The sequence below is a fragment of the Strigops habroptila genome, chromosome 13 (assembly GCF_004027225.2).
Source record: "Strigops habroptila isolate Jane chromosome 13, bStrHab1.2.pri, whole genome shotgun sequence".
Classification (NCBI taxonomy): Eukaryota; Metazoa; Chordata; class Aves; order Psittaciformes; family Psittacidae; genus Strigops; species Strigops habroptila.
The window spans coordinates 14883714-14911635 of NC_044289.2; the positions used below are offsets into that span (position 1 = coordinate 14883714).

At 45.5% G+C, this 27922-nt stretch overlaps 1 protein-coding gene across 6 annotated transcripts; it reads right to left on the reverse strand.

Moving 5' to 3' along the window:
• Positions 1 to 1521: 1521 nt before the first annotated feature.
• On the reverse strand, positions 1522 to 27791 carry DNAJC5 (DnaJ heat shock protein family (Hsp40) member C5). 6 transcript variants are annotated; one of them, XM_032920272.1, is made up of 7 exons: positions 17347 to 18793; positions 16731 to 16836; positions 16389 to 16450; positions 12716 to 12852; positions 10160 to 10373; positions 8762 to 8933; positions 1522 to 7729 (listed from the first exon to the last, which is right to left on the reverse strand). In XM_032920272.1, the coding sequence occupies exons 4-7, from the start codon at positions 12820 to 12822 to the stop codon at positions 7626 to 7628; spliced, it is 597 nt and encodes a 198-aa protein (XP_032776163.1). In that variant the 5' UTR covers positions 12823 to 12852; positions 16389 to 16450; positions 16731 to 16836; positions 17347 to 18793; the 3' UTR covers positions 1522 to 7625. The 6 variants fall into 6 exon arrangements, with proteins under 6 accessions (XP_032776163.1, XP_030358575.1, XP_030358577.1 ...); XM_030502715.1 differs by lacking the exons at positions 16731 to 16836; positions 17347 to 18793 and adding an exon at positions 27611 to 27791; XM_030502717.1 differs by lacking the exons at positions 16731 to 16836; positions 17347 to 18793 and adding an exon at positions 27170 to 27415.
• Positions 27792 to 27922: the final 131 nt, after the last annotated feature.

Genomic DNA, 27922 nt, shown 5'->3' on the forward strand with positions numbered 1-27922 from the left:
AAGCTGGTGGTTGCACAGGATGAAGCTGCTCCTCGCGCTGCTGAGGCACCGGGGGCTGGTTTTTATTGGGAAGGTGTGTTTTCTCCCATTGTAAGAAAGGTGAGGACGGAGTGAGGGCCATGGAACGGCCGGGAGAGGGAGGAACAGCTTGTTAAAACAGAGGCAGTGACACCAGCCTGGAGCAGCTCAGAAGCACTTTTAATCCTCTGGGGAGCTGGGGCAGGATGGGGGGGTCTGGGACCGGCTCAGCTGAGACCCCCGGGCCTGGTCAGGAGGAGGAGGGTGAGGAAGAAGAAGAGAAGGGTTCTGCTGCTTGCAGGGCGCTGGGAGCAGCCCGAGGCAGGACAAGGTGCCCCAGGACCTGGGTGTGGGACAGGCAGGTGTTGGGTCCATCCATGGGGGCCAAAGGGGATGTTTCTATCAGGGACCCCCCAGGGCAGCCCCGGCTTCTACAAACAGGGCTCACTCAAAGCCCAAAACTGGGACCTGCACCCCGAGACCCGGACAGGGCTTCTCCTCCTCCAGTGATGCTGTGAGCGACCCCGAGAGCTGCTGCTCCCCAGCCCCACAGTGAGTCTGTGCCTCCAAGTGCCACAGTGTGGGACAAGGTGTAATGAAATCAGGTTGGACACAGCGGCTTGGAGCAACCTGCTCCAGTGGAAGGTGTCCCTGCCCATGGCAGGGGTTGGAGCTGGATGAGCTTTAAGGTCCCTTCAACCCAAACCAGGCTGGGGTTCTATGAAGCCTCAGCTTGGAAGATGAGCATCGTTGCTCACCGTGCATCAGCCCCATAAAGGGGTTCTGGCCTCCTTGGGAAGGCTCCGAGGCACAGACCATTGTGGTGGGAAGGAGGGAAAGCCTTGGATAACCCACAGCAGGGACGGGGCGAGGGGAGTTCTGTGCTCACCTCCTTCCATCCAATGTGGATGAACCTCTGCAGGACGAGTGATCCCAGGGAAGCCATCAGGGGTGACAGAAGCCGCTGGTGATCCCGTGCAATTCATGCCCATGGACTCAGATTTACGCTGCCTCAGCCGGAAACAAATCTCTCAGCAGCCTCCAGCACATCTTCACTCATCTTTACTCCTGTCTCTCCACTGGCACCTCCAGGAAGGAGCAAAACCAGCCTCAAACAACATGAGCTGCTCCACAGAAGGGTTTTTATTGCCCACAGACCAACCTCCAGCAAGGCTGGAGCAACCAACCCCTTCCCAACACCCTGCAACCACCCCTCGCACCTATAACCTGTATGGACACCCCAGTCCCTGCCATTGCCCAGTGTCCTGTAAAGATCTTTGGCTACTGATGCTCAAAGTCTGCCACAGAGCCCATGGTGGGTACAAGCAGGAACAGAAGGAAGGAGATAGAGGCCCTGCCAGGGGGACTTTGCACCTCAGCACACACCGAGCCAAGGAGCATCCTTGGACCACAGGAGCCAGGGGATCCCTCCACATCCCCCCCAACCCCACACCAGGATCCATCCATCCTCCTTCCCTCAGGAAAGAAAAAGGCCGCTGCTCGTTTCTGCCTTGAAAACATTTATTTTACAACAGTGGTTTCAGATAACTTAGCAATCTTTATTTTAGTTCTATTCGGACATACGATACACGAATTACCATGCTAGAACAGAAAATACCTCCTCCTCCTCCTCTCCTCACAGCGTGTATGTACAGGAGCTCAGTAGTATCGAGTGTTACAACCCACAGAGTTCAGACAGCCACAGCTACTTACATACAAGTCAAAGTATGGTCCTTTAGTAACATAACAAAATATATATATGTCTATATTATAATTGCTTTGTCAGATGCATTTATAACTTCCATTGTGGGGTGGGGGGGGGTATTTTTACAGGCTTTTCTCTCGGTTAGAGACGGGCTCCCCCCATCCCAGAGGTGAAGAGCAACCGCAGAGCGTGTCCTCAGCGTCCTCAAGAGGCCAACACGGCCAGAGCACGAGGAGTGAGTGAGTGCAGGGCCTTGTCACATGCAGGATGAGCACAAACAGCCTCGGAGGTCTGTGACAGCATGAACCAAACATCCACACCCAGAGAGGGGTGACGGTGGGAAGGGTGAAGGGGGATGATGGTGATGGAAGGCTCCATCCGTGATGGACACACAGGGAACTTCAAATGCGTCAGCAATAAAGGAATCGCCCCCAAACATTCCCCTATTTCTGCCAGGATGCAGAATCCCCCCCGTATTTCATCTGCCAGCCCTAAAATATGAGGTCCAGGGATGCGGCTTGACCCACCGCAATGAGTGACCCGGCGCCTTTACACAGATCTCCACCTAACTTCAGCTTTACAACTCGTAGTAACTCCGGGTCCTCATGATCCCAACCTGCAAACACTGCAGGCTGGGTCGCTGGACCACACAGTGCAAACACACCACACTGCTCAGCACCAACTCGCTCGAGTAAGGAGGGAGTAGACAATTGCATCCCCTTTTTACACCACAGCTCTCCCCTGTACTACCCATTTACAACAGGATCCTTCCACCGCCTCCTTCACTGGTTTAACCCAACAGATTTGGTTTGGTTTTATCCTGCAGCTGAGAGGAGAAAGCACGATTCTGGCCAAAGCTCCCCCTTCCCCTTGTCCCTGCGGGATCTCACAGCACGGCTCAGAGCCAGAATCCAGGGATTTACCACCAAAGGAAACCAGCAGCAAGCACCAGGTGCACCCACTCTATTACTATATACATCTGGGCATATATACATACATACACACACGATGTTCAACCCAAAGCCCACAGCGCGGGTTCAGACCTTGCTCTGGAGCTTTGCACTTCGTTGGAGAGTGCAACGTGGTGAAAACTGGGAGGAAACCCCCCAAATTGCCATGTTCTAGCCCACCTCCAGCCAGCAGCACATCGAGCACATCTCCAACACAAGTCCAAGGCATTCCAGAGCAGGTCCCTGCCCTCCATGGGGTTCCCATCCTTCCTCCAAAGGGAAGCTGGAGCAGAGGGGCAGCTCACAGAGTTCAAGTAGATCCTTCTGGTTTGGAAGGGGATGAGAAGCAAACGCTACAGACTGGCACAGAAGGGAGCAGAGAACACAACAGCACTCAAGGACAAGTGGCCATTTCATAGAAGAGCTTCCTCTACACATATACATATATATAGAGATATATATATAACTCCCAGAAATTCCCAGCATTTACCCTTTAACACCATGCATGGAACGTTGGCATTTGATTTCCCAATGAAGGTTTTCTCTTCCAGGTTTGGCTTGTGCACAGCTCACAGACAGAGCACTTCCCTCGTGTGGCTTCTTCTCCTCAAGGAAGCATCTTCTTGGAAAGGGGAATTTCACTCTTGCCGAGTCCCAAGTAACACTTCCTCCTCATGGAGCAGGACACGAACGCTGACCAGTACCCTGACACTGTGTTAGCTATCACTTAATGTTCCTTTCAAGCTATTTGAAGCAGCTGTTGGTGTGATGATATGCTGTAAACTAGATGATTTCCACTATAAGACAGAGAAGCAGCATCAGATGATGAAGCACGTTAAGTTCGCACCGACCTCACACTGAACACTTGCTCTGGGGGGGTTACGTTTCAGTGCTCTAGGATTAATGTCTCTGTAAACAGCATCTGGGATTAAGAACTTGAGGTGGGGCTGCAAAAACCCGGCAGGAGTCTCCGGGTTAAACGCGACACCAACATCCACCTGCATCGGGTACAAATAAACCTGCAGCACAAATCCATTTCCAAATCACCCGGGAACATCCGAAGGGCACAAAGTAGCTGAGAGAAGCCTCTCCCAAGGAAACCCTCTGATATAACCCCCCAAAACTCACTGGTGTCACTCCAACATGACCGCTTTCTGGATGGGACAGGACTATCTGCTCCATGCAGCTCCTGTAGCATTTAGATGACACAAAGGGGGTTGAAGACTCTATGGCTGCAGGACTTGGGGTTCCTCTGAGCCTTCCTCCTCAGGCTGTGCTCCCCCAGCCTCAAAGAGCATCACGTTTGAAGCACTATGAGCACTAATATCTAAAGCAGTTTAAAGAAAGATGACATCTAAAAAGAAGACTCAAAAGGTGACGTGGCTCTAACACATCTCTGCGTGGAACCTACACCCTACGGACGCCACTGAGGTTGACGTGGATTTATATACAGATAAATATATACGAATCTCCTACAAACATCACTAACAAAATGAAACTGGCATTTAAGGGCTGCAATGCCCCTTATTTCACTTCAAGTGAAGCAGACAATTGAGGATGAGGATGGCACAGCAGGTCCAGCACCACCTCCTGAACCAGGAGGGGTGGCACCTGAGCATCCTGCAGTGAGGCAGCCCCTTTCCCTGCTCACCCTAAGCTATGAATGGCTCTTCACACAACACAGCTCAGGAATAACACCAGTGGTCCTTAACACCAGCCAGCAGAAGCTCCTCACATCAGGCTCACTCCAACAAGCGCTGGGAAACTGGTGCTGAAGAGGTTCCATGAGCTGGATGGAGGTCCCAGGCAACTTGTAAAACACAGGATATAAAACACATGATCCAACTTTGAAGAAACGAAAAAGACCCCAACCCAGACATCAAAGCTCAAGTTTTAGTTGTGGCCACGCTCTGAGCAGGGATCAGCAGAGCTCAGGTTCGGCTGGAAGGACACATTCTGCGGGTAAGCCAGGTAACGGGATGCTGCAGCTCTGGGGATGCTGCAGCTCCATCCACTCCAGCTCAGAACTGCAGGCGAGCTCCTGCACCAGGCTTTTAACCATCATTCCCAACACACTTTGCATTTCCCAGGGTTCAGCCTGGCCATTCTGAAGTGCAGCTCAGGCTAGAGCCCGGGATGCTCTTGCACATCACCTACAAGAGCAGCGTAAGAGTGGGCATTACCCTATTCACACACCATTCTTGTTTTAAAGAGCTTTCTTCTATCACTCAAGAACCACATTAATACACAATAATAAATTCAGAGATTACAGACGAACATGGGCAAACTTAAAACAGTTTCAACCCCATGAATATTCATCTAGAACCGTCATTCCCTGTAACTGGGATCTCAGAGTAGCTTCTCTTGGAGCACCTCCCATCACTCTGGCATGCAGCAGCACTCAGGCTCATTTACCATTCACCCACAGACACAACTGACAGGAAAGCTGCCTCTCAGACTCACGCCTTGCTAAGCCAAGAGCTAAACCAGTGCATTTATCCTGGATTCATCCTTCCCAGAGTGGTACAAAACACACGTTGCTTCTAATCCTCATCTGCTGCCCACGTTTCGGTTCTGATGGCCCATTGTACCTCCCACCAGCCTCCCTAGGACAGTGCAAGTAGCCCAGAGGGGTTAAGAAACAACAAGATTATTCCAAATGAACACCAACAATCAGCCCCCAGGGTCAGGAGCAACAATCAGAACAACAGGCTTTGTGTTCCCCATCCAGATGAACACGGGGCCATGGAGCATAACAAACTACAGCACGCAGGGAAACAGCCTCTACTGAGCCACTCTGAGCAACGGTGCTCCTTCACAAAGCCAAAACCCCCCAAACACTTCACCTCTTTTTAACCAAGGACATAATTTGCACAGATAAAGGCAATTTTAACCAGTGAGTGTTCAGGGGATATTCAGATATTCAAGCATATTCCAGCGTGCAAGAACAGGCTCAGCAAGAACAGCCTCAGGCAGAATCTACGAGGACAGCCGAAAGGACACGAGGTTTTTGAAGCCTAAACATCACTTTTCATTCCAAGGGGTCAAACAAAGACTTGAATTAAATAAGGACCTCAAACCACATCAGACACAACTGTCCTCAAGGCCACCCGAGAGAGTTTTCCAGACAGAGAAAGCATCTTCCAAGTCATGTTCTTTCTGAACATTAGGGACCTGATGTGGTATCAAAAGCATGCAACGAGCTGACGTGCAGCCAACAAACATGTGCTCGTACCACCAGCTACAGCAAAGCCTGATTCTGCAAACATCCCTCACTCAGCATGGTGTGAAGAACGTTTTCTTCTACCCAACCATGCCTGACATGGTCTCGTGGCAGGTTTTACATGCTCCATCACCTTCAATCATGCAAAGAGGGGGTGAAAATACGTCCCCTTCCTTGTCTGGTGGTTTTCCTGCTCTCAACAGGTGAAAAATGAGAAGGGGAGATGAGGGGTACAAAGGGCAGTAGAGACGTTGTGATATAAACCCATGAAGATGGAAATGAAAGAGGCTGTGATCAACCACTCAAAGTGCCAAGTGGAGGTTGCCTGGGAGCTGTTCCAGACCCCAAATCTGCCTCATCCAAAGCAGGATTATTAACAACAAAAACAGACCAGCAATCCAGGAGCTGCCTAAAACGCCCTTTTAGCGGTTAAATCTCAACAACCCACAGTTTCTAGAGCAGTATTCAAGCATGATTTGGTACAGAGAACTTTTCAATGGTTTCCCCATAGCTGTTCTGAGGAAAAGAAGAACACTGTGTAAACAAATGGAGACACGAGACAATGTGCAAATTATACAATACAAACATAAAAGTGGTTTTGCTCTTAAAAACCCATTTCAGTGATCCACCAAGGTGCTCATGAGAAAATTAAAGGGCTGGTGTTGTTATAAAAGCTTTAAAATGACACGTAATATCCCATTTGTCTATTAAAATCTCCAATTATTAGGACAAATCATTAACCCCCCCCTATTTTTTAAAACATTTAAGCTGTTACCTACTGTCTGCATTTCACTCAGTGCAAACCAGTTCACCAGTTGGCTTTAAGATTCTCATGCACTCCCAAAGAAGCTGCACTATTTGGTCTTCAGCATTCCAAGACAAGACTGAACTCAAAGCAGACCTGACTTGTGCTTGAGGTGCCAGTCCCACCGCCGCCACCAAAGGAGCCCGTTCCCAGTTGGGTTTGTGGCAAACCGGAGTTTGGGGGTTACACTGTCACCGGAGGTCGCCTCGCACGTACAGAGCTGTTCATCAATGTGTGGGTCACAGACTGCAAACTCTCCCCTTTGCATTTGTCAAGGTAGGTTTATTTAAGCTGAGAACCAGCATTAGAGTGAGCTCCAGCTCTGCAGGACTGGCATTTTTTGGTTCTTGGCTTTGTAAACGTGCTTGGGGAACAACGCAGGAATGGAAGGAGGAATAAAAGAATTGGCTTGTTGCACTCAAATGAAAATCATGAGCTTTGAAAGGTCTTCGACAGCGCAGCTGTACAGAAGAGTGGTGGCTTCTGCTTAAATCTCATTTTTAGGCCAGTACCACTGCTTAAAATGCAGAATGTCTCCATCACACTTATATCGTGACAACTCAATACATTACACCACAGACATTTAACGTAACTCCATACATGCTATAAAAAACCAAAAAAACAGGGGAAGAGAAAAAGAAAAAAAGAAAGGAAGGAAACCAGTAAGACCGTAGCTAAACTGCTTTAAATACTGCATGCTACAGCACTCCACGTGTCATCCAGATACGACACTGAAAGGTGACAAAAGGCTGAAGGGATTACAAAATCTTGCCGGCAGGTTGGAAAGCTGCCTTCTTACTGTGGCAGAATTATTCCCCCTCCCCATTCTCTACTTCTAATGTTCATGATTCTAGTGTTGAGTTGGCCATGTATATATATATATATTTTCTTTTTAATCCATTCTAATTACAGGGTTTCCTTAACTTAATTAAATCCATCGGTGTGGTAGCTGGGGTGAGAGTCAGCTGTGAGCTGGGTTGTCTCTGTGGCTGATGCTGGCTGTATCACAATAGGTGCGTCTGAGGCCTCTGCAAAGTGAAGGCAAAAGGTTTAAGCACACCGAGGGGATGAAAACAGCATCATTACGCTTTGGTAAGTGAAAGATACATCTCCTTACGACACACTGATCACACAATTTTATACTCCTTTAGGAGCATGATGGTAATTTAGTGTTTTGCAGCCTGCACATAATGTCCTTCAACTCAAATCTACATGTGGAACCACTTAATGTATTTCCCTGTTCATGTAAGAGCAGCTGATCCTCACCCACCACTCAGCAATGCCCCTTATAAACATGACCAGAGCATACACAAGACTCCACAATTGTTTTAATGATCAGTTTAATTCGACAGAAATAGCATTATCTCTTCATAAGCTGTATTACCAGGGTAGCAGTCTCACTTCCTTCACGCCTGACGCAGTTAATGCTGCCTTGACACCCTCATCCTTTGGGGTAAAAGCCCCTTTTTACAGTCACACGTGTCTGGCTGAGATGTGACTCCTGCAACGGGAGAAGGTAGCTGAATGATGGTCACCTCCTGCTCTGAAGCTGACCCCACAACGTCAGTGAAGACCCTTTGAGTTTTCAGCACTCTATCTCTGGTGTTAGCGTTACGCACGTAACTCTGGTGCCACGAGTATTCCCTGATCAGCATAAAGTGGTTCAGGTTGGAAGGGACCCTAAAGCTCCTCCAGCTCCAACCCCTGCCACGGGCAGGGACACCTTCCACTAGAGCAGGTTGCTCCAAGCCCCTGTGTCCAGCCTGGCCTTGAACACTGCCAGGGATGGGGCAGCCACAGCTTCTCTGGGCACCCTGTGCCAGCGCCTCAGCACCCTCACAGGGAAGAGCTTCTGCCCAATGTCTCATCTCAATCTCCCCTCTGGCAGGGAGGGGAGTCTCACCAGAGTGGAGCAGAGGGGAAGAAAACCATCTATGATCATCTACAACCTGTGTCCTGGGCTGATCTCTACTAAGCAAGTGCTGCTCCTCAACCAGTGCACTGAGCACTTTGGCAGAGACCAATGGCCATTTGACATATCTCGCAGCGGTTTCACCTACCCCGTTCATCTGACTGCAACTGTGCCTCCAAGTCCTCTGGAGAGACGTAGTATTCCTGCTCTTCACCTTCAGGAGGTTTAGGTTTACACTTCCCACAGCAACAATTACAGCAGCAGCACAGACAGCAACAGCAATAGCAGCCCGTGATGAGGCCGCAGAACACGAACAAGGCCTGCAGAGGACAGGAGGCAAAGAAATATCCATAACCTGTGCCTAGAACACTGCAACCACCACGTTTGTGAGGCTCAGATATGGAAACCAGAGACCAAATTCACAGTCATGTGGAGACAGAACTTACTAGCTACAGTTTTATACTCCATCAACAATATATATATATAAATAAAAGTAAGTACAAAACTGGCTACGGCTCTCAACATTTTACACCAAGGTGAATACTGCCCACCTGGTTTACTTGAATTCCTACAATTTAGGTTTAAGTGGGCTACTCTGCTACATCTGGAAGAAGATACAGGTCTAAGAAGTGTATCTGTATTAAAATCCAGAGGTACAATAGCTTAGGACAGATTGTAGCTTGCATAAGCGACCCTGGGCAAGATTTACACTGGGTAGTTGACACACAGGTTGTGATGTACCTACACAGGGACTTCAACCTGCCCAAGGCTGTAGGCAAAGCTGCAGGGCTCACTGTAACTAGATGTGGGACACGGAGATGAGATGCTACCAAAAAACTATTTTAAAGATAGCAAACCAGCACAGTGATACAACTTACTGCAGGGGGCTCAAGAGATGGAGACAATGCTGGCAACAGGTAGGAAAATGAACCCATCACATGAAATGCCAAATACTGGCAGAAGACTCCCAGAAGGCATCTCTACAACAACTGTAACATCTACTCCATGCACACAAGGCTTTCAAAGAGATTTTTGTGTGCTTTTAAGAGGAAACTTGAGCTTAAAGCATAGTTTTGGTATATTGATGATACTCCTGCTGCTGAAGGATGGGCAAGTGAACAAATAACCTGGAGCCTCTCAAATCAGAGAGGAACTGAAGAATGACATTTGCTCACAGAAACCCCTGAGTAAGCCTGTAGGCATAGTTCTGACCAGGATCTCTTGTCTGAGCTCAAGTCACAGCCAGGACTTGTTCTGCAAAATCAGGTAGCAGCTATTACCAAAGAGAATACCCCAAAATCCTCATCACTTTAAATCCACTAGGAGTGTCCAAGTTTCTCTTAGTCTTGCTTTTTAGGCTTGTATCACTGAAAGATAATAGAAAACTACTTCTGAACTGACTGCAACACAGTAAAAGAAAGGTTTATCACCAGCTCTCAGAAATTCAGCAACTCCCCAAAGCAAAACCAAACGCAGTTATCCAATGGTGCTCTTTAAGAGTTTTAAATGCCAACCCAGAACAACTTCCCTTCGCACTTTTACTTACCTTTGCCCACCAGCTGGACAGCACGAAGTATGTGTTCACATTTTCTTCACCAAACTGCTCTGCTACATAGAGACCCAGAGACCCATACTTATCATAGATGTTCCTCTTGGTGGCATCCGTCAGGATGGCGTGTGCGTTATTGATCTCTTTAAACTTCTCTGCTGCCTCGGGGTTATCAGGGTTTTTATCAGGATGATATTTCAATGCCAGTTTCCTGCAGAAAATAGAAAGAGATTGTAATAGATTAAAAACTGGGATTTGGGTTCCTGGGGTTTGATATTTATTTATTTCATTCCATAGCCTGTCACTCAAGGAAGACTTTCAAGTTCCAGTTGGTTTCCTTCGTCTGTGAGTCAACTTCCCTGATGATTCTTCCTTAGATGATAACAAAAGGCTGCAGCAGTGTCCAGCTTAGTTCACAGGCTTGACTTCAGACTGTTGGATTCAACCCTCAGAAATCCAATGCTAAAAAAAGAGACACTGAAGAAAAGCAGCCCTCTTTGCGGGGGGAAGGTGGGTTTACCCCTCAGCTCCAGCAATTTCCACCAGGAAGTTTTGCTCCTGCTAAAGCAAAGACCAAGCTAACGGCAAAAAGACACCATTTGTCTAAGACATAGTACCAAAGGCTAAATAAAAGCAAGCTGCCACAGGTGATCTGCAGCGCCTGAACACAAAAATAGAACAGACAATTGCTTGTGGTTAATTCACCAATTCCTGTGCAGGAACAAAGTACCCTCACTTCAAGGCTTGCTAGAATAGAAATTGCTCCAGAGTTTAAAGCTATCAGGAAATCACAATGTACCTTTCTTAACCACTATAGATCCCTTACGACTAAGCGACAGCCCTTTACAGTCCCCAGAGGTGTCCAAATTTAGCACTAAAAATTAGATTAAGCATTGATAAATTTGCTAGTTCTGAGATGGCTCAGGCTACTTATAGAAATCAGTAGAAATAACTGAGCAAACACCTCCTACCAACACAAAAGTGTGCTCCCAAGTAGAGAAATGACACAGAATTGTATGCTAAGAGTTCTCCTCCACCATGAAAAGTACTTGTCCTCCTACAGAAATACACCCCAAAGTCCCACATCTGAGGAACACAGTAGAACCTGCAGAGGTTGACACATGTCAATTCTGCAGTGGGGAAATGTTTAGACAAACATATAATAAGGATCTGTGCAAGCACACATGTGGATGTGCATGAAAGTGTATCCCAGCATCCAACAATAAACTGAGTGTGCACTTGAAACACTCAATCTGTAAATGATGCTGCTCAGGGTAAACAATGTCCTGATGTAACCTCAGTGAGGACTGAAATTATCACAGTTTTTATCAGAAGAGGGAAGTCAGATAAACCTGGACAGGGCTTTGCTATTATCAGGCTGCCACAGATAAGTGGTTTTCATTTCCCATTTCCTACAAACCCCACAGCCCAGCAAAGGATGTTCGAGTGGAGTGAAAACAAGGGGTGGTCAGTCCTTTTGTAAAGGAGCAGCAGAGAAAACAAGATTAGGGGAAGGCTCAGGTGGGTATGAACCAGCTACATTTCACCCTGGGATGTAGTTGGGTTGTTCCTCCAAAGGGAAAACTTGCAGGTTTGCCCCCAGGAAGGTAAAACTATTTTCCAGTTGCTAAGGCTTGACCATTACTGATTCAAACTTCCACTTTTAGGAAGACACAGCTAGTTTTTGAGACCCAGTTTCTTCGCAGACTTCACCATGTGGCTGCCAGCAGGATTAAAATGTAACTTTGAAAGGGAAGAAGTTTTGGTAAATGTTAAAGACTAAAAGAAAACCACTCTGAAAAGGAGTATCCTCATGTAAAGGTTACTGCTGACCCCTAGTGTAACGTTAAATACATTGCCACTTGTCAAACCCTGTACAAGACCACAGCTCATGCCTGAGGTGAGGAAGCAATTGCATTTAAGCAGGTTTTGGGGGAATGTGGAAAGGGAGGATGTTACAGGACTCTTTTCTTGTTTTGATTTGGTTTTATTTGGTCAATATGAAGCCATTTCACGTGTCTAAGAAAAGAAATAAAGAAAAAAATCCTCTTTTAAAATAGGACCTCCACATAGAATGAGAAAATTTGAATGGATTTTTAGAAGAAAAGCCATTGCTGATACTCATTGCTGATAGTTTTCATCCTTATTTGCATCTTTCATTGATACCTCACTGTGCCAGAGTTGGAATTGATGGACAAAAGGGCTGCACTGCACATCTGTGGCTCTTGTAAGCCAGACACGTAACATGAAGACTTTAACTCTGATCACAGTCTTAAAACTCCATTCAACTTTATCTACACACCTTTCAGAATGATACCTGAGAGTCCGACTTACTAGAGATAAGATGTGAAAACTTAACATTAAGCACTTACACAAATCCTAGGCGTGTTTCACACTGATTTCTGCAAGAGGAAACTGTGTTTTCACATGGGTTTCTTCCACATTTTTCTTGCAAAAGGTGTAAATAAACCAACTCCAGCCTATACATGAATAGGCCATTGTTGGACACTTCTTTGTGCTATTGGGCACCAGGTGTAGAACTCAAAGCTTTACCTGTATGACTTTTTGATATCATCTGAAGTGGCATTCTTGTCCAAGCCCAGCACGTGGTATAGTGATTCTCCAGAGGTAGAGAGCGAGCGTTGCCGCTGGTCTGCCATCTCGAGCTACCCTCAAGAGAGAATTGGTCCCTGCCAAAGAGACAAAGAAATGCTTAAACAAAGAACACCGCAGCCCTCATGAATCAAATCATCCTTAAAACCAGAGTTTGAGCGTGAAAAATACATCTTTTATAAGGTTTAAATGTGCTTGGGAAAGGCTCTTAACATCATGTGGAAGTTGAAAAGTTACTCAGTGAATTATCAGCGAAAACAACTATTATGCTTTCAACCCAACAGCAGGCACCCTGCAATCACTACTGCATGTTCTCAACTCTCCTTTCCAAAAACCCCAAATCAACAGCTGAGGATAGCTATAGATAGGAACTATATAACATCCCTAAAGCTACTTCACTTCTTTCTTAGTCTTACTATTAATCTCTTCATGATAATACATGTAAAAACAACAACAGAGAGGTTGCTATTACGTTGAGGCTCCCTTTCTGCACCACGTTTGCTATGGGGTGATTTGGTTTGCATTTTCAATTGCAGATAATTCTGTTGCACTGAAATAAAATCAAACCAAACCTCCCTGACACCAGCTTGAGCAGAAGCCTTTAGTCAAATCCAGTTTGACTGGGCCTGTGCATCCCACTAGGAAAGAGGGAATGCCTGCCCACTTAGAGAGGGGATCTCCTCCCTCATAAAGTTGTGGCTCAAACATTTAACACATATTCAACTCACACTTCTTGAGCATGGATTAACCTCCTGCTCCAAATTCAACTGTGAAGGACCCCAGAGGCTTCCCCCATGCCATGCCATGGGCAGGCATGGTTATGTCCTCTAACATCCTGAGGAGATTAGCATTTGCTGTTCCTTAGCTGCAGAACTGCTGCAAGGATGAGCATCGAAGAGGAGGCTACCGGCTATTTTTGGATTATGTCATTACAGTTAGCCTACACCAGATTATGTAGCCTTTGAAAAAAGATATTTAAAGCACTGGACTTTTCTAATTTAACCCTTTACCTTATATAACAAAGGTAAGAATGTCAGCTTTTAAAAGCTACCTGGAAGGAATACTCCTGGACACCCCATCTTGTCCTGCCGGGTTCCTGGAGTGACCTCACAGTGTGGATATGCTTCACAAAGCCACAGTTCTGCATCCTCCAGCTCATGGTACCATCACGCCTGAGCAAGTGTCACCACGTGGCAAGGATGTGGATAGAGACATTACATCTTCCTTGTTCATCTCGGAGCCTGCTGTACTCCTCTGCATTTGGTCTCTCCAACTTTACATTAGTTCAACACTGGGTCCAGTTTGACTGGAATACACCAGCTAAACAGCAAAACCTCACCTAATTTCCTTCCAGAAGTCTCTGGCAGCCCTGGTAAACTGAATTAAAAGCTACCTAACAAAGAAGCTATAAATTATTATTAATAAAAAGGTCTAAACACTAATGCTTTGGCTAAGAATTCAAAATACACCCCAATTCTGGAAAGTGAATGTGTGAGTAGGGAGAGAAAAATCTTTTCAAGGATACTGTTCAGCTCCCAACAGCTTTCTGTACAAGAGGAAAATTACTGAGTGCTGCAAGACACAACACAACCAACTCATTTATTTGGGCACAAATTGATTCAGTGAAAGGGAAAAAAAAAAGACTTCAGGAAAGAAATCCCACATCTGGGAATACACCAGGAACAACCCTCCTGTTCTCATCCACAGGCTTCCACCCCCTCCAGCCCAAGTGAGGTCAAAGGCTGATGATCCTGACGTCTCTCTGGTAATCTGGCTAATCCCACCGGCCTGCTCCGACTGCTGCCCTGCCTCTCCTGCTCTCCCACCACATCGCTGCCTCCCAGCTCTCCCAGGAACTTCTCCTGCAGCTCCACTCCACCAGTCACCCACTGGCAGCATCCAGAGTGTGTCTATCACTACTGCTCTTTGCCAGGGACCTGTGGGATTAATCTGAAGTCATGGGGGTGGAAAAAAAGCATCCTGGTTGAGATGCTACATGTTAATTTACTCCTTCCAAACAGGTATTGCTTCAAACTGGAGCATCGAGAGCATTATGAACATCTGTGTTGCTTAAAAGTCTGTAGCTCTACTTAAGCTTAATAAGTTTCCTTTAACATATAACATATCCTGTAGTGACAGGACAAGGGATGATGGGTTTAAACTTAAACAGGGGAAGTTCAGGTTAGACATAAGGAAGTTCTTCCCTGTGAGGGTGCTGAGGCGCTGGCACAGGGTGCCCAGAGAAGCTGTGGCTGCCCCATCCCTGGCAGTGTTCAAGGCCAGGTTGGACACAGGGGCTTGGAGCAACCTGCTCTAGTGGAAGGTGTCCCTGCCCGTGGCAGGGGGCTGGAACTGGATGATCTTAAGGTCCCTTCAACCCAAACCAGTCTGGGATTCTATGAACATGAATCCAATGCACACAGATGCTGCAGATCATGGGTATACACCATGTTCTGCTTAATAAAATCTCCACTGTTAAATTAGGATCAATTTGTTTAATAGAAATGAATCCAACTTGAGGCAGGCGTATTTGTCTGCAGGCTGCCTGTCAACAGCAAAGGCACAGGAAGAAAATGCCACATCCCTGCAATCTTTAATCACTTCAGTGTGAACAGCTCAGGGTATGTGGAGTTCAGCGCAAGGGGGTGTTTGCATTTATCTTTCAAGACTGGTATGAAATGGACACCTTGGCCTTCGGAGAGCAGAGGACAAGGCGGTAACAGGAATTCATCTGGGAAGCTTGTTATTTAAGGGAAGAGTATCGTAAGTCGGAACGCAACCTTTGGCTTTCCAAATGTGAAACAGACAATAAAGGTGCAAGTTATTTAAGTTCAGAGGACCTCACAAACCAGGACGCTATCTGTCCTACTGTTTTTACAAGTGGTTCTAATTCACAGTACTGAAAACCGCTCTGTGCCTTTACAAAGTGTTGTATTCAGCAGCAACAAGCCATCTGCTGCACATTCTACCCAAGCAGGATGCCCTGAAGAGGTTTCTCTCTGAAGAAAGGTAATCCCCTGGATTAAACAGCCCAGTTTTTAACCCTCTGTGTACCTGAATATCCTCCCTTAGTCAGCTTTGCCAGCAAAAGCAACTGTTTCAGCATGACTAGGTCAGTATAATCGGTACCACCTTGCTGAAAAGGCTCAGATTAAACCCCACAGGTTATCTATGGGAGCCAGCATTAACCTTTTAAATACATCAATGGCAAATTGAACCTTAGAAAGACTGATTTTCCAAAAGAATCCTACCACATCTCAAGCAGTATTTACCAGTAAAAGTCTAATAAAAACACCAAGCCAGAAAGCACTTTAGTAAATATTGATTTATCACAACAATGGAATAGCACCAGTGGCCTCTGCATCCTGTCCATCTGCCCTGGATTCATTCAGACTCATCCTCACAAGCTGCTGTTTTATGAGGGTGAAAAAACAACATTTTTAAAGGGGAGAGGAAACACATTCAAGATTGGATTTTCAAGAAGAATGAGGTGTTTTAAGCATGGCTTTGTGAGGTATTAGAGATTCCTACAGGAAACTTTGCATTTTGTTTCCTCAGGGTTACTTTGCATTTCAATGAGTAGCTACAAGAGATCCAAAAATACAGGCCTTACCTGGTGTCTGGTTTGAATACTTAAAGGAAGGTGGTAACAGCCTCCACACGGCTCTAAAACTCCTGCAGACAAAACAGAAGCAAATCCATTGGTCACCAACTCTGAGTCTCCACAGTGTAAATGCTTACCTTTAGAATTGATTACCTGTCAAAGTCAGTTAGAAATAGCTTAAAGTATAGATTCGAGGACTCCATACTCTTATCTGTAGCTTCAGCCCCTTTCCCCAAACCTTTTGCCATGTGAAAGACACCCACTTAGCTAAAATAAAGCCACCAGTCACTCAGAAATTCCATTATCCGTTTAAGACTTTGGACTTTTTCTACTTAGACTTTTGTGACATACCTGTACTTGGAGCACAAGCAGTTTGGGTTTCAAGTCTTGGTCATCTGTAATATTGTCAGACACTGCTTTAGCTCAGTAACGCAGCAGGTCAGTGGTGTCCCAGCGCCTTCATGACAAATAAACCTCACTTTTTAAGATGTCCATAGAAATCAGCATTGTCTGCACAGCACAAGGTATCAACAGCACTGCCACCAAGCTGAGGGAGATGTGTGGAGCAGCTGAAGGCCACTACATCATTCCTAATGCCACTCTACCTGCATCAACATTGGTTCATGGGCTTAAACTGTAGAGCAACACCAACTCATTTTGCCAGGGCAAGTTTCCAGCAAGAAAACCACAGCTTTATCCTACCCACATCCCATCATCCTGAAGCAGAGGATCATTTTTAAGGCAATCCTTAGAAAGCTGAGGATGGTTTATGGGGTCAGCAACCAGAAACATGGCTCTTGGGACCGGAACAGGCTTATTCAGAGGGACAAGACCACCAGTTCTGTCTGTGGTTGCTGCAGATCTTCTCTGTCCATCACTGCCTAGCAGATATAAGTCAATTTCTATCATTTTTTCCCCTAAATAAGCTCTGTCTTCATACCTGGGTGAAGACCATCTTTAAACTTACCACTAACTCGGTTTCAGACAGCAACCTAAGCTTCTGAAACGTTGACAGTCAAGCTGAAAAGCAGCTGCAGCACGCTCAGTTTAGGGATGCACACAGCTGGAATCTGGGAGCGGAACAGAAGAAAGCAAAGTCCAAATGCACTTTGGAGATTTGATTGTACTTGCTTGCCTTTCTCAAAATGAGCTTCCCAGCTAAAGGCAGCGTTTGGCACGTAATGAAGTAAATGAAAATATAGTGATGTGTGGGTAGAGGCTTCAAGTAGTTCCAGTGCACGATTCCAGCCCAGGCCTCATCACACTCACTCCATCAGAAGAAAATTTGTTGTTTTTTACAGCACACATACATAATGGCAAGCCAGAGACAGAACCCAGAATATAAAGTATTTTTAACTCACTATAGAGCAGCAATATTCCCTCCAGTCTCTCAGCTACACCAACACAAAGTCCCATTAAGAGCAGAAAGCCTGATGGACAGCTGGAAATACTCAAACAAGCCCAAAATAAACCCCAAAGGAAAGTACTTCTTACAAAAATCAAAGCACAAGAGAAACCCATGCCAGGTATTTCACATCATCTCTTCCTCAGCACATTCTCTGCGCGCCTTTCCGCGGCTCCTGTTGCAACGGGTGATTCCAGGTTGGTGACTCGGGAATGTTTTGATCTATCCATGCAATCTCATTATTCAGCAGGCCATATCCACTGACCCAGAGCTCCACATAATACCCTGCTCGGAATTACTTGGAAGTATCTCCCCCTCCTTGCTACATGGTATTCACAGTGTAAATAAAAGGAAAGCAAATGAAAGGGCAGATGCCAGAAAAGAAATGGAAGCATTTAAACAGTGAGATCAATGAGGGTTACCCATTTCAAAACACACAAAAACTCAAAGAAAATAAGTCTACGGAAGGGAATAATTGTTTAAGAGGCAGAAAATACATATACCAGTCTGGAAATCAGAAGAAAAGCTTAAAGAATGCTGAAGATAAGGAAAGCAAAGCTACACGAATGCAAACTGAATTCAGCAACATACTAAATTGTGGTAAGTTCTGTAACAAATGAAGCAGCACACTTAGGAATTTGCCTCTTCTCTTTGCTCATACCCAAGCCAGCTCTTCCAGCTTTCCAGATTTGAATCTGATTTATCTAATATTGTCTTTTCCCCATAATGGTGCTCAGCACCTTTTCTTGCTCTCGGCAATACATACAGACAATCTTTTCCTTACAGAACTCAGACATCTATTCGTTTTGATATAAAGCCTCTCCGTTTCTTCTGTCTGCCTCAACCTGCTCTGACAGACGCAGAACCATTTCTATTTAACAGTTCTATTAACAGGATGGTCATCATCCTGCTCCCTGTGCTGCTAACAGAGAGAGGTACCTCTAAAAATACCCTACAATACCCTGATTTATCACCCAGCTCCACTACACACGTGAGCTACATCAGGGTTATATTATAGCATTTAAAGAAACAATGCTGTAATTAAGGTAAATTAAAAACCAATCATAAAAATCAACAGACAAAATAGAAGCTCCCAAGTCTTCATCTGAACACATCACTCGCAAAACACATCAGTATTGGAAAAGCCATGTGAAAAGGCTGAAGGTAAAGCAAACTCGCTATAAATGCACTCAAGAATAGCACTGTTTTAAAGTACTCTCTGTGAACACTCCCCTAGTTGTCTTGAAATAGTAATTTTTAACCTATTAATGGAAGCACTAACTTTAATATTCATTAATGCACCCAAAAGTGAGGGTTTTGGTGTTACTTGTATTTGTATATCCCAGCACAAAAGCTTTTCTGCTGGATTTTGTTATTCAGTTTGGAGCCTTTTCCTAAAGGTCCCATGAGAAATTTCATATCCATAAAGATATTCTGCTGTAACATACAAACCCTGATGTAAAACTAACCTCATACCCAGAGAATTCATTCAAATGCATAGAGGCTTCTCCCAAGAGAAAAGAACCTTACTGTGGCCAAATTACTTTGCCTTGGGAACAGAAGATAGGTCTGCAACAGTAAGAGATTGCTAAAACCTTCATTAAATTCTCTTCAATGGGAGGGTTTTGGGGTTTTTAATAGAAGCCCAGAGCTTTTAAAGAAATGAAATCTGGGACAACACAACTTCTCTGCCAAATTCAAGCCTAAACTGCTGGAACGTCCATCATTAACGACTAAAAGAGGCTGCACTGAAAGTTGGGGCAAACTTAACTACAATGATACAAGTGTTGTATCTCTAATAAGCTTAGCAGATTAAAACGTAGCCAGTTAAGTCTGATTGACCAACCTGTTATAAAGACTCGTGACCTTGTACCCTACACAAGAGGAAGGTCCAAACCTACCAAAGAAGGTTTTCCATGTTAGGGGTTAAAAATGTAAAGTATTAGGTTCATATTTTCTATCCTCTCCCCTCAAGTAAAGGAATTCCTCTGTAAAACCCTGGGGTTTTAGTGGATTCCCTACTCCAGGTTTCATTGCTCTTGTTTAATCCTTCAGCAAAAGTAAATTATTCTTTATGGCATTACAGCAGTTTATATGGCAGAGGCCAAATGTCACCAACTGCACATGACTATAAAAACCCCTACATCTGCTTACTCAGCTCTTTTAAATGTATGAGGAAACAGTAGTTCTGTCTCCCTGCCCCATTCTTACACCTCATTCTCTCTATATATAAACCTGTGCAGTGCTTGAGTCACTGTAACTACTCATAGCATGCAAGTCCCATAGAACAAATCATAACCCCACAGCATTCACTTCAGTGGGTGGAGTGATACTGATGCCATTTATTTCTTCTAGAGAAGAAACATCTTCAAGTTCTCCAAAAGCATCAGTGCAGAGGTACAGCTCCATCTGTGTGAGGTGGGTTGAATTAACTGCATCAATTTAAAGAATCATATTACTAATGACTGTATCAATGTAGTAAAAGCCTTTAAAACACAGAAGTAGTCCTGGAACAAACAGATGGGTTTACTCACATCAAACTGGGATCTACACCATTATGTCCCACCCGTAAATAAGACAAATAAAGGTTTTTAAGCAGCAATGAAAGAAAAAATGGTTCAGCAGATGGAATGATCTAACATGATCAAGTCTGGTGTTCCCCTGGGAGAAACATTACTGCTTTCAGGTTATTCATCTCGGTCATTCAGGTCTGTAACAGTTGGCTCTTCCCCCACCAAGCATACAAATATTCCTCTTAAAAGTTATGAATAAAAAGAGAAAAATAAGCAGAACTTATAAATCAGCAGAATTTATGAAGCCAAGTTTCTAGACACAACCACCCATCAAGCCAGGAAAAGAAAAACTAAAGTGTCTTTATACCACCAGCAGGAATCCATGTAAGTCTCCCTGTAATGTCAAAGCCTTTCTCTCTGTTTCACAGGGGAACCAGTTTTTAGTCATCTACAAGATTTTACTCCAAAATTAACCTTATGTATTTAATAATACAGGAAGAAAAGGAACTTCTTCCTCTGACTTACTTATTCCTCATGTATCTGATCAGGTCCTCCCAGGCTAAGATGATACATAATTCCTGAAGCAGCACCAGCATCCTCTCGGTTAAGTTGGGAACACTTTACTGCCAAAGATTTCTTCTTTTGCAAAGTTTAAAAGTTTTATCTACAAATCCTTCACATTAGTTAATTAATTAATCCTTCACTCTCCTCATTAATTAGTTAATTAATTAATCCTTCACTCTCCTCATTGTTCAACTGTATCTCCCCAGTTTCTGTGAAGCGTGGGGAGGAGACTTCGCTATTTTATTATTTCACTTCCTCACAGAAACTGCCAGGGAACATTCTAATTTCCTCCTGTGAAAAACAGAAAACATTCAAAGACTTCTTTATTAGATCATAAAGAGACCAAGGCAAAAACAGAGGTCTTTTCAGGTAGGATTGAATATTAGAGATTCATATCACAGACTGGTTTGTGTTGGAAGGGACTTTAAAGCTCATCCAGTTCCAACCTGGCCTTGAACACTGCCAGGGATGGGGCAGCCACAGCTTCTCTGGGCACCCTGTGCCAGCGCCTCAGCACCCTCACAGGGAAGAGCTTCTGCCTCAGAGCTCATCTCAATCTCCCCTCTGGCAGGTTAAAGCCATTCCCCTTGCCCTGTCCCTGATAAAAGTGATAGAAACAAAAAATACATGTATGTAATTTTGGACGTTCTTCAGTCATTTTCATACCACAGATTCCTCCTCACTGGACAGTGTCAGATGTCCCATAAGGAACATCTTTCTTTCCTAAATTCCATAAAGAACCATAAAGAAAATGGATTGAGAGGCACAAGGAGATGAGTTTTGTACCTGCCCCACCCAACTCCCCAGCGCATGGATATTTAGGAGCATAAAAGGAGTTAAGTCTTCAGATTTTCACAATAAAATCTGAAGTGAGCAGCACAGTTTGCATCACTCAAACCTTTACTTGGTGCTTTGGCAGGAAAATACAACAAAATTCCTTTTCTCTTGAAGGCTGGGCTGGAGGGACATGTCTTCATTGCAAATATTTGTTTCTTCTTAGGTCAAGTAAAACAGAGCCCATGTCCAGAGGTAAACACACAGCAAACAGCACCTTGGGGTAGATGACACATTCATTCCCTGATCCAAAAGTCTTCACAGCCCTGAAGAAAGTCCCTGTGAATGCTCTGCTCATGTAACTATGTTTTTATAACGCATTACCCAGTACACAACTCACAGGTTTGAGTCAGTCCAGACTGGGAGGTGCTCAGGTCCTCAGGCCTTGCACGTTGCCTCCACTCAGCTCATTTAGCTGGGAATATCCAAACAAATCACAGGGTTGGATTAAAACTGGTTTTAAATTAAACTGACATTTTCCTGCAGGAGAGAAACTCCTTGGGATTTCCTATACAGCGTGGTTTCACCAACAACATATTTATCTGCTATTTCTATTGCTCCTACAGAACCCATACTGATATTTACTTCCACCATTCTCTTATTGTGCACATATTTAGTCTGCAAACTGTGGGATGAAGTGTCTCAGGGCCACCATTCAGCCTGGAAACAGCATTTTGTGGCTGCTTAAAAAACAACACAAAAACCAGCCCATAATTTAGAAATAATAAAGCAACTGAACATGGTTTAGTCCTACTGGTGTTCCCACTCACTCACTAGTGATTAAGCAGAAAAGACACAGCTTGAATTTCAGACTGTGAACTTAAGTTTGCAAACCTGGCGCTGAAGGAAAAACCATGTTCTAGACTTTAATTGTAACTGAGTTTTCTAACGTTGTAACTGGGCTAAGAAACAGAACATTAAATGCATACAGATTTTATAAGGTATGTTTTCACACCAGATTCACACTTCAGAGGACTTGGAATAAAAAGGCCACTCTTACACTGATGCATAATTTAAGCACTGCCATTCCCAATGCACATACCTGGTAGTTTCAGTGTAAAGCACAGAATTACCACATTTAGTCTTTTTTCCACCTAAATAACTGAGAACAAAGCCAGAAAACCCTGTAAGTTTTGTGATTATGATGCTTTCATTCCTCCCTCTGATCTAAACTAACACCAGAGCATGACAGGCCTCTTCAGTCTGCCTGTACACAACAGTCAATGCAATGTTCGACTGGTGTTACTCTTACACATATTCCCCAACCCAAGAGTAGGTGTTCCTGAAGATCCTTAACAGGAACATAATCAGTTGCAAAAGAGCATCCTTCCTCATTTAGGGTTATTTTTAAATAACATTTTATACATCTACACATTTAAGCAGCCTCAAAACAGCACAGAAGGAAGCATGAAAGTCATCATAGATAATTTTTAACACGCCAGAGGAACTAACTGGGGTTTATATGGAAGAGTCAACAGAAGAAGTCACTGGAAGAGATGTGGGTTTAAGACAACATCCTGGTTTCAGGACTTAAACCACGACGGAAAAGACACAGGAAACCAAGGTAAGGACTTGTGCATAACAGGAAAGCCAAGGAAGATGCTGGGTTTTAATCATCCAAGGTATTTCATCCAACACGTACCCCATTTCAGGACCAGTAACACAAAATAAAGTCATGTTGACTGTTGCCCCTGTTATCCAAACCACTCAGCGAAGCAGTGAGGTACACTTGAGATTGTGACTACACACCTTCCAAACACCTTGGATTAACTCTGGTTTTCCTTAATTGTGAAGAAGTTAATTGTGAAGAGCCAACATTGTGCCAAGTGCAACAAGAACAAAGTGAGTGAGTGGAAGTTGGAAACTTTGCAGGAAAACAAGGAAAGAGTGACACAGTTATTAAGGAAGATGGATATTTTCACTCCTTGCCATCCAGGCAAAATATTTCTGTGCAACACGCATTTATTTTGCTCTGTGATGAAAACAGTTTACTCAAAGCAAGAGCCTTATTTCCCAGGATTAACCTTGGCGCCTTCAGCAGAATGACTGACCGGTGGGTTGTCAAACCAACCCAACAATGACAGAAGAAATCTTCTAAACAAAAGACATGGTTCATACGCTGTTTTCCTTCATCACTCAGCTCACAACAGCTCAAGAGACACATCAGAATCGTACACATGTGGAGAAGCAGCATCTCCCTGCAACAGAGCTCCTTAGTTATCAGGTGGAAAATATTCCCAAAGTTCACAAAGAACAGCAACTCAGAATGAACCTGGAACTTAAATCAACGCATTGCTCTGCACAGTAACTGAATTCTATTCTTTAACACAATTTAGAACAGAAAATATGTCTGGTTATAGCTTCCGAGAAACAGGCCACAGCTCACAATGGAGGCACCAAGCAATTTCCTGGCCCCTTCCCTCCTCCTCAGCTCTCTCTGTCTCCATAGAGGTGCTCCAGCCCTTGGAGCATCTTTGTGACCTCCTCCGGACTTGCTCCAACAGCTCCACATCCCTCTCGTGTTGTTGCCCCCCAGAGCTGAATAATATCAGGGGAGACAAATATCTCCCTTGATGCAACCTCCTCTGGGTAAGATGATTTTCCTGCACTGGCATACTCAAGATTACTGCAGACATTGTGACTAGTAACTGCCCACAGAAACATCCAGAGTCTGGCTCCCAAGTCCCCCTCCTCCCTACAAGCAGCTTTAAACCTAATTATGTTTTTCCAGTAAGTGTTCCTAAATCCTGATGCCATAAGAAGCAGATTCATAAGGAAAACTCTTTCCTGGCTGACCCAGTACAGGCCAAGACCCGCATTACACAGCACGCACTGGAAGCATGACTCAAAGTTACAAACTATTTCTGAGCATAAATGAAATTGCCAAGATCTGACCATCACAGTAACAGAAACTCCTGCTAAGACATAAAATATGTAATGACAGATGGAAGGGAAAAGATTCTTTTCAGCTGAAATACAGCCAAAAACTTAAAGACATAAAAGGGGAAAAGCAAACAGAGAACCTATGCGAGGTTCTGCTTTTTGTAACTGGCTCTGCACTGGCACCAGTAAACTTTGGGCTTCTCCCATCCACACTGCAAAAGCTCACCAGCCTATAGGGATTATACACTCACCTTTCCTACAGATTGTTCTGTCAAAGCCACAACCATTCCAGAATCCTGCTGCCACCTAACACAACCTCAGCAAGCCACTGCTGAAGCCAAGCAAGGACTGCCTGTCCCATGGGACAAAAGCAGAAGTAGGATGCTGTAAGTCAGCGTTCCCAGGACAAACAGTAAGAACCTTGACAGATATATAAATATATATTCTCAGAGGGAAGAGGAATCCCCAAAGGCAGGCAGGGAAGCAGGAAGTGCTGGCTGGATCTCTGGTTTGTGCTCTGCCCATGGCAGGGGGTTGGAACTGGGTGAGCTTTAAGGTCTCTTCCACCCTAAACCAGGCTGGGATTCTATGATAAACCCATCAAAAGAGGGAAATACCCAATTGTCACAGGCCAGTTACAGCACCGTTATTGTATGTTGTATCATTCAATAGGCCCATTTGCAGGGCCACCTCCCTGTCTTCAATTGTGCCACTCTCCCAGAGAGGATATTCTGGCAACTGAATTAATAAATTACAAACACAGAGCTACAGCAGCAACTTTTACATTCAACCTAACCCATGGTTTCTTAAGGCAGGTATGCTTCCCTTAGTATTCACCATCAAAATGCTTAAACCCAGCCAAAAATCCTTCTTGAAGCTGACAAAGAGAAGAAATATGATGATTAACAGCACCACTGCTGACAACCACCAGCTCTCTAACAGCATCACCTGCAAATGAGGCCAGAAGGCTCAAAATCAGTGCTCGTACCATTGGGTTCCACTTTTTCCAGCATATGATGATCCAAACTCTGCCACTGACTCAAGAGATGCCTTCATACCATTGTATGCATACTTCATATCATATCACCACTGTATTTCAACCCCTGCTCTGATCATCCAGTGCAGAACAGCCTCTGGAAAGCTCCAACCACCTTGAGCTGGTTCATCCCCAAAGTCAGGCTGGTGACGGTGCCACAACCCACATAACTCACCAGAACCCACCTGCAAAACAAGGCACCAGCTGACCAGGATTGCTGGCATTTGGGGAAGATTAGGAGTGTTTGTACTTCTTGGGAATAATGAGCATGGATGCAAGGAACAAGGAGACAAAACATGCTACAAAGACATGACTTTGTTTTCAGACACTGACTGATAACAGGTTAAATATAGCACACAGCCACCCTGTGAAGGTGGGACACCTCTGGTTTCCCCAACACTCTGAACTGGCAATTTAGCAGTAGAAAACATCAAAAATTTAGGAGGAAGATGACCACACCGCAGCATGTCCCCTTTCATTTAAATGCCATGGACAATCACTAAGATGATATAAAGGAGGACGGAAAGAAGCATTTATTAATGCTTATAACAAGCTGTTTGGCTGAAAATCTCATCTCCAGACTTGGGGTTACCCTCAAAGCAGGTTCTGCACGGCCAGCATCAGGCCAAGTCTCTCCAAAGCCCTTAGAGCACCACCAGAAAACCCCAATAAAAACAAACCGGTTTTCATCCTACACTTTAGATATTAAAGTCAATCTCTCTTTGAGTCCAGCTTTTGCTTCCCCCCTTTTCTCCCTCCCAGAGCACAGTGTACTTGAATTATGAGAGGTAATTCATTACTGCAAACGATTTTGGCATCCATTCCTCAGCATGTCTCCAGCAGATCAGGATCCTCTCCTCTTCCATCACAAACAAAAACACACACACTGATCCCAAACAGCCTGAAACCAACAGATGCCTCAGAACTGGACAATGCCCCTACAGAAATCATGGTCAAAAGACTAAATTCCCCTAAATTCCTGGCTGATGCTCTATGAGAAGTGAAACAGGCCCAATCCTGATGCATTCCAAAAGGAAACCCTTTCGGATGTGCAGACTCTAAATAGCTTCATTTACCAAGAAACGGGTGAAACACCCCAGCCAGCCACTGGGTGATGGAGGCCTGCAAGTTCCTGCTTCGACAGCAGCAAACTAATACAGCCTTTAAGCACACAAATAACATTGTCGTTTCCTTACGATAAGCCAGCAGGCAGACAGCAGCCAGGAGAACATCATTCCAGACCGGTGTAACATGATGTACCCGGTTTATGCCCTTTATTTTCTGAAGCCTTACTGCAGGAGAGGGACTATTCAGCATCGCAGCTCTACAGCAACGCCTCGCAGCGCATGAGAATTAATACCCCGATAAAAACAAGCCTAAAAGATATAAAACCATCTGGATTTCCTTTCTGTGCCACAGGGCAGGGACGGCTTTCACCTTCTCTGCAAGGGAGAAACGGCTCCACCGCTGTAATAAAGCCAACGACGCTGCTGAGAGATATCGACAAAGCATCAAAGCAAAGGTGTTATCACTGAACCCGTGTCACCAGAATTACCTGACCCGAATCCTTAATTCCAGCGCCAGGAGACACTGTATGAACAAACACAGCGCTGCCTTTGCGAGTTTCGGATGGTAGAGGCTGGATTTACTCCCCGACACGTCATTCCTCAGGCACACAAGCACCGGAGCGTTTTATAAACGACAAAACCAAGCGGAACAACGTGAGGAAGGGGAAGGGAAAACCACCGCGGCTCCCCTCGCTGCCACCCCCGTCACGGCGCATCGCGGCCCGCACCGGCCTCCCCGCAGGATTCACCCTTCCAGGCCCTTCTCCCTTCATCCCCCGCAGGATGAGGCCCCTCAGCGCACCCGGGGTCCCCGCACCCGCGGCGGGCCCCGCCGGCTCCCCCCGCGCCGGCAGCACCAGCTCCATCTTGGCCTCCGCCCGCGGGGCCGGGCCCGCCGCGGCCCAGCCCCGCATCCCCGCCGCGCTCACCTGCGGCCCGCGGGGGGCCGGGGCAGCCCCGGGCTGGGGGGGGCGGCTCCTCGGGCTGGGCCCCGGTGGCGGCGCCGCTTCCCTCAGCCCGAGCCGCCACCGCCGCCACACACCGAGCGGGACCCGGCGACGCCGACGGCGGGGAGGGAAGGAGGGAGGGATGGGGAGGAGCCACCGCAGCGCTCATGCGCACCGCGGCACGCAGCGGCACCGCGCACTGCCCCCCTCCGCCGCCGCGGGATGGCGGGTGCGTGAGCGGGTGCGTGCGGGGAGGAGGGACGGGGGGAAAGGAGGCGGCGAAAAGACAGCAGC

Bases quoted from the DNA above. Each gene is read 5' to 3' on its own strand.
- DNAJC5 (XM_030502715.1), bottom strand. From the start codon at position 12,822: ATGGCAGACCAGCGGCAACGCTCGCTCTCTACCTCTGGAGAATCACTA. The intron at 8,934-10,159 runs GTAAGTAAAAGT...TGTCCTCTGCAG, and splicing joins TGTCCAGCTGGTGGGCAAAG to GCCTTGTTCGTGTTCTGCGG. The intron at 7,730-8,761 runs GTAGGTGAAACC...TTCACTTTGCAG, and splicing joins GTTGCAGTCAGATGAACGGG to AGGCCTCAGACGCACCTATT.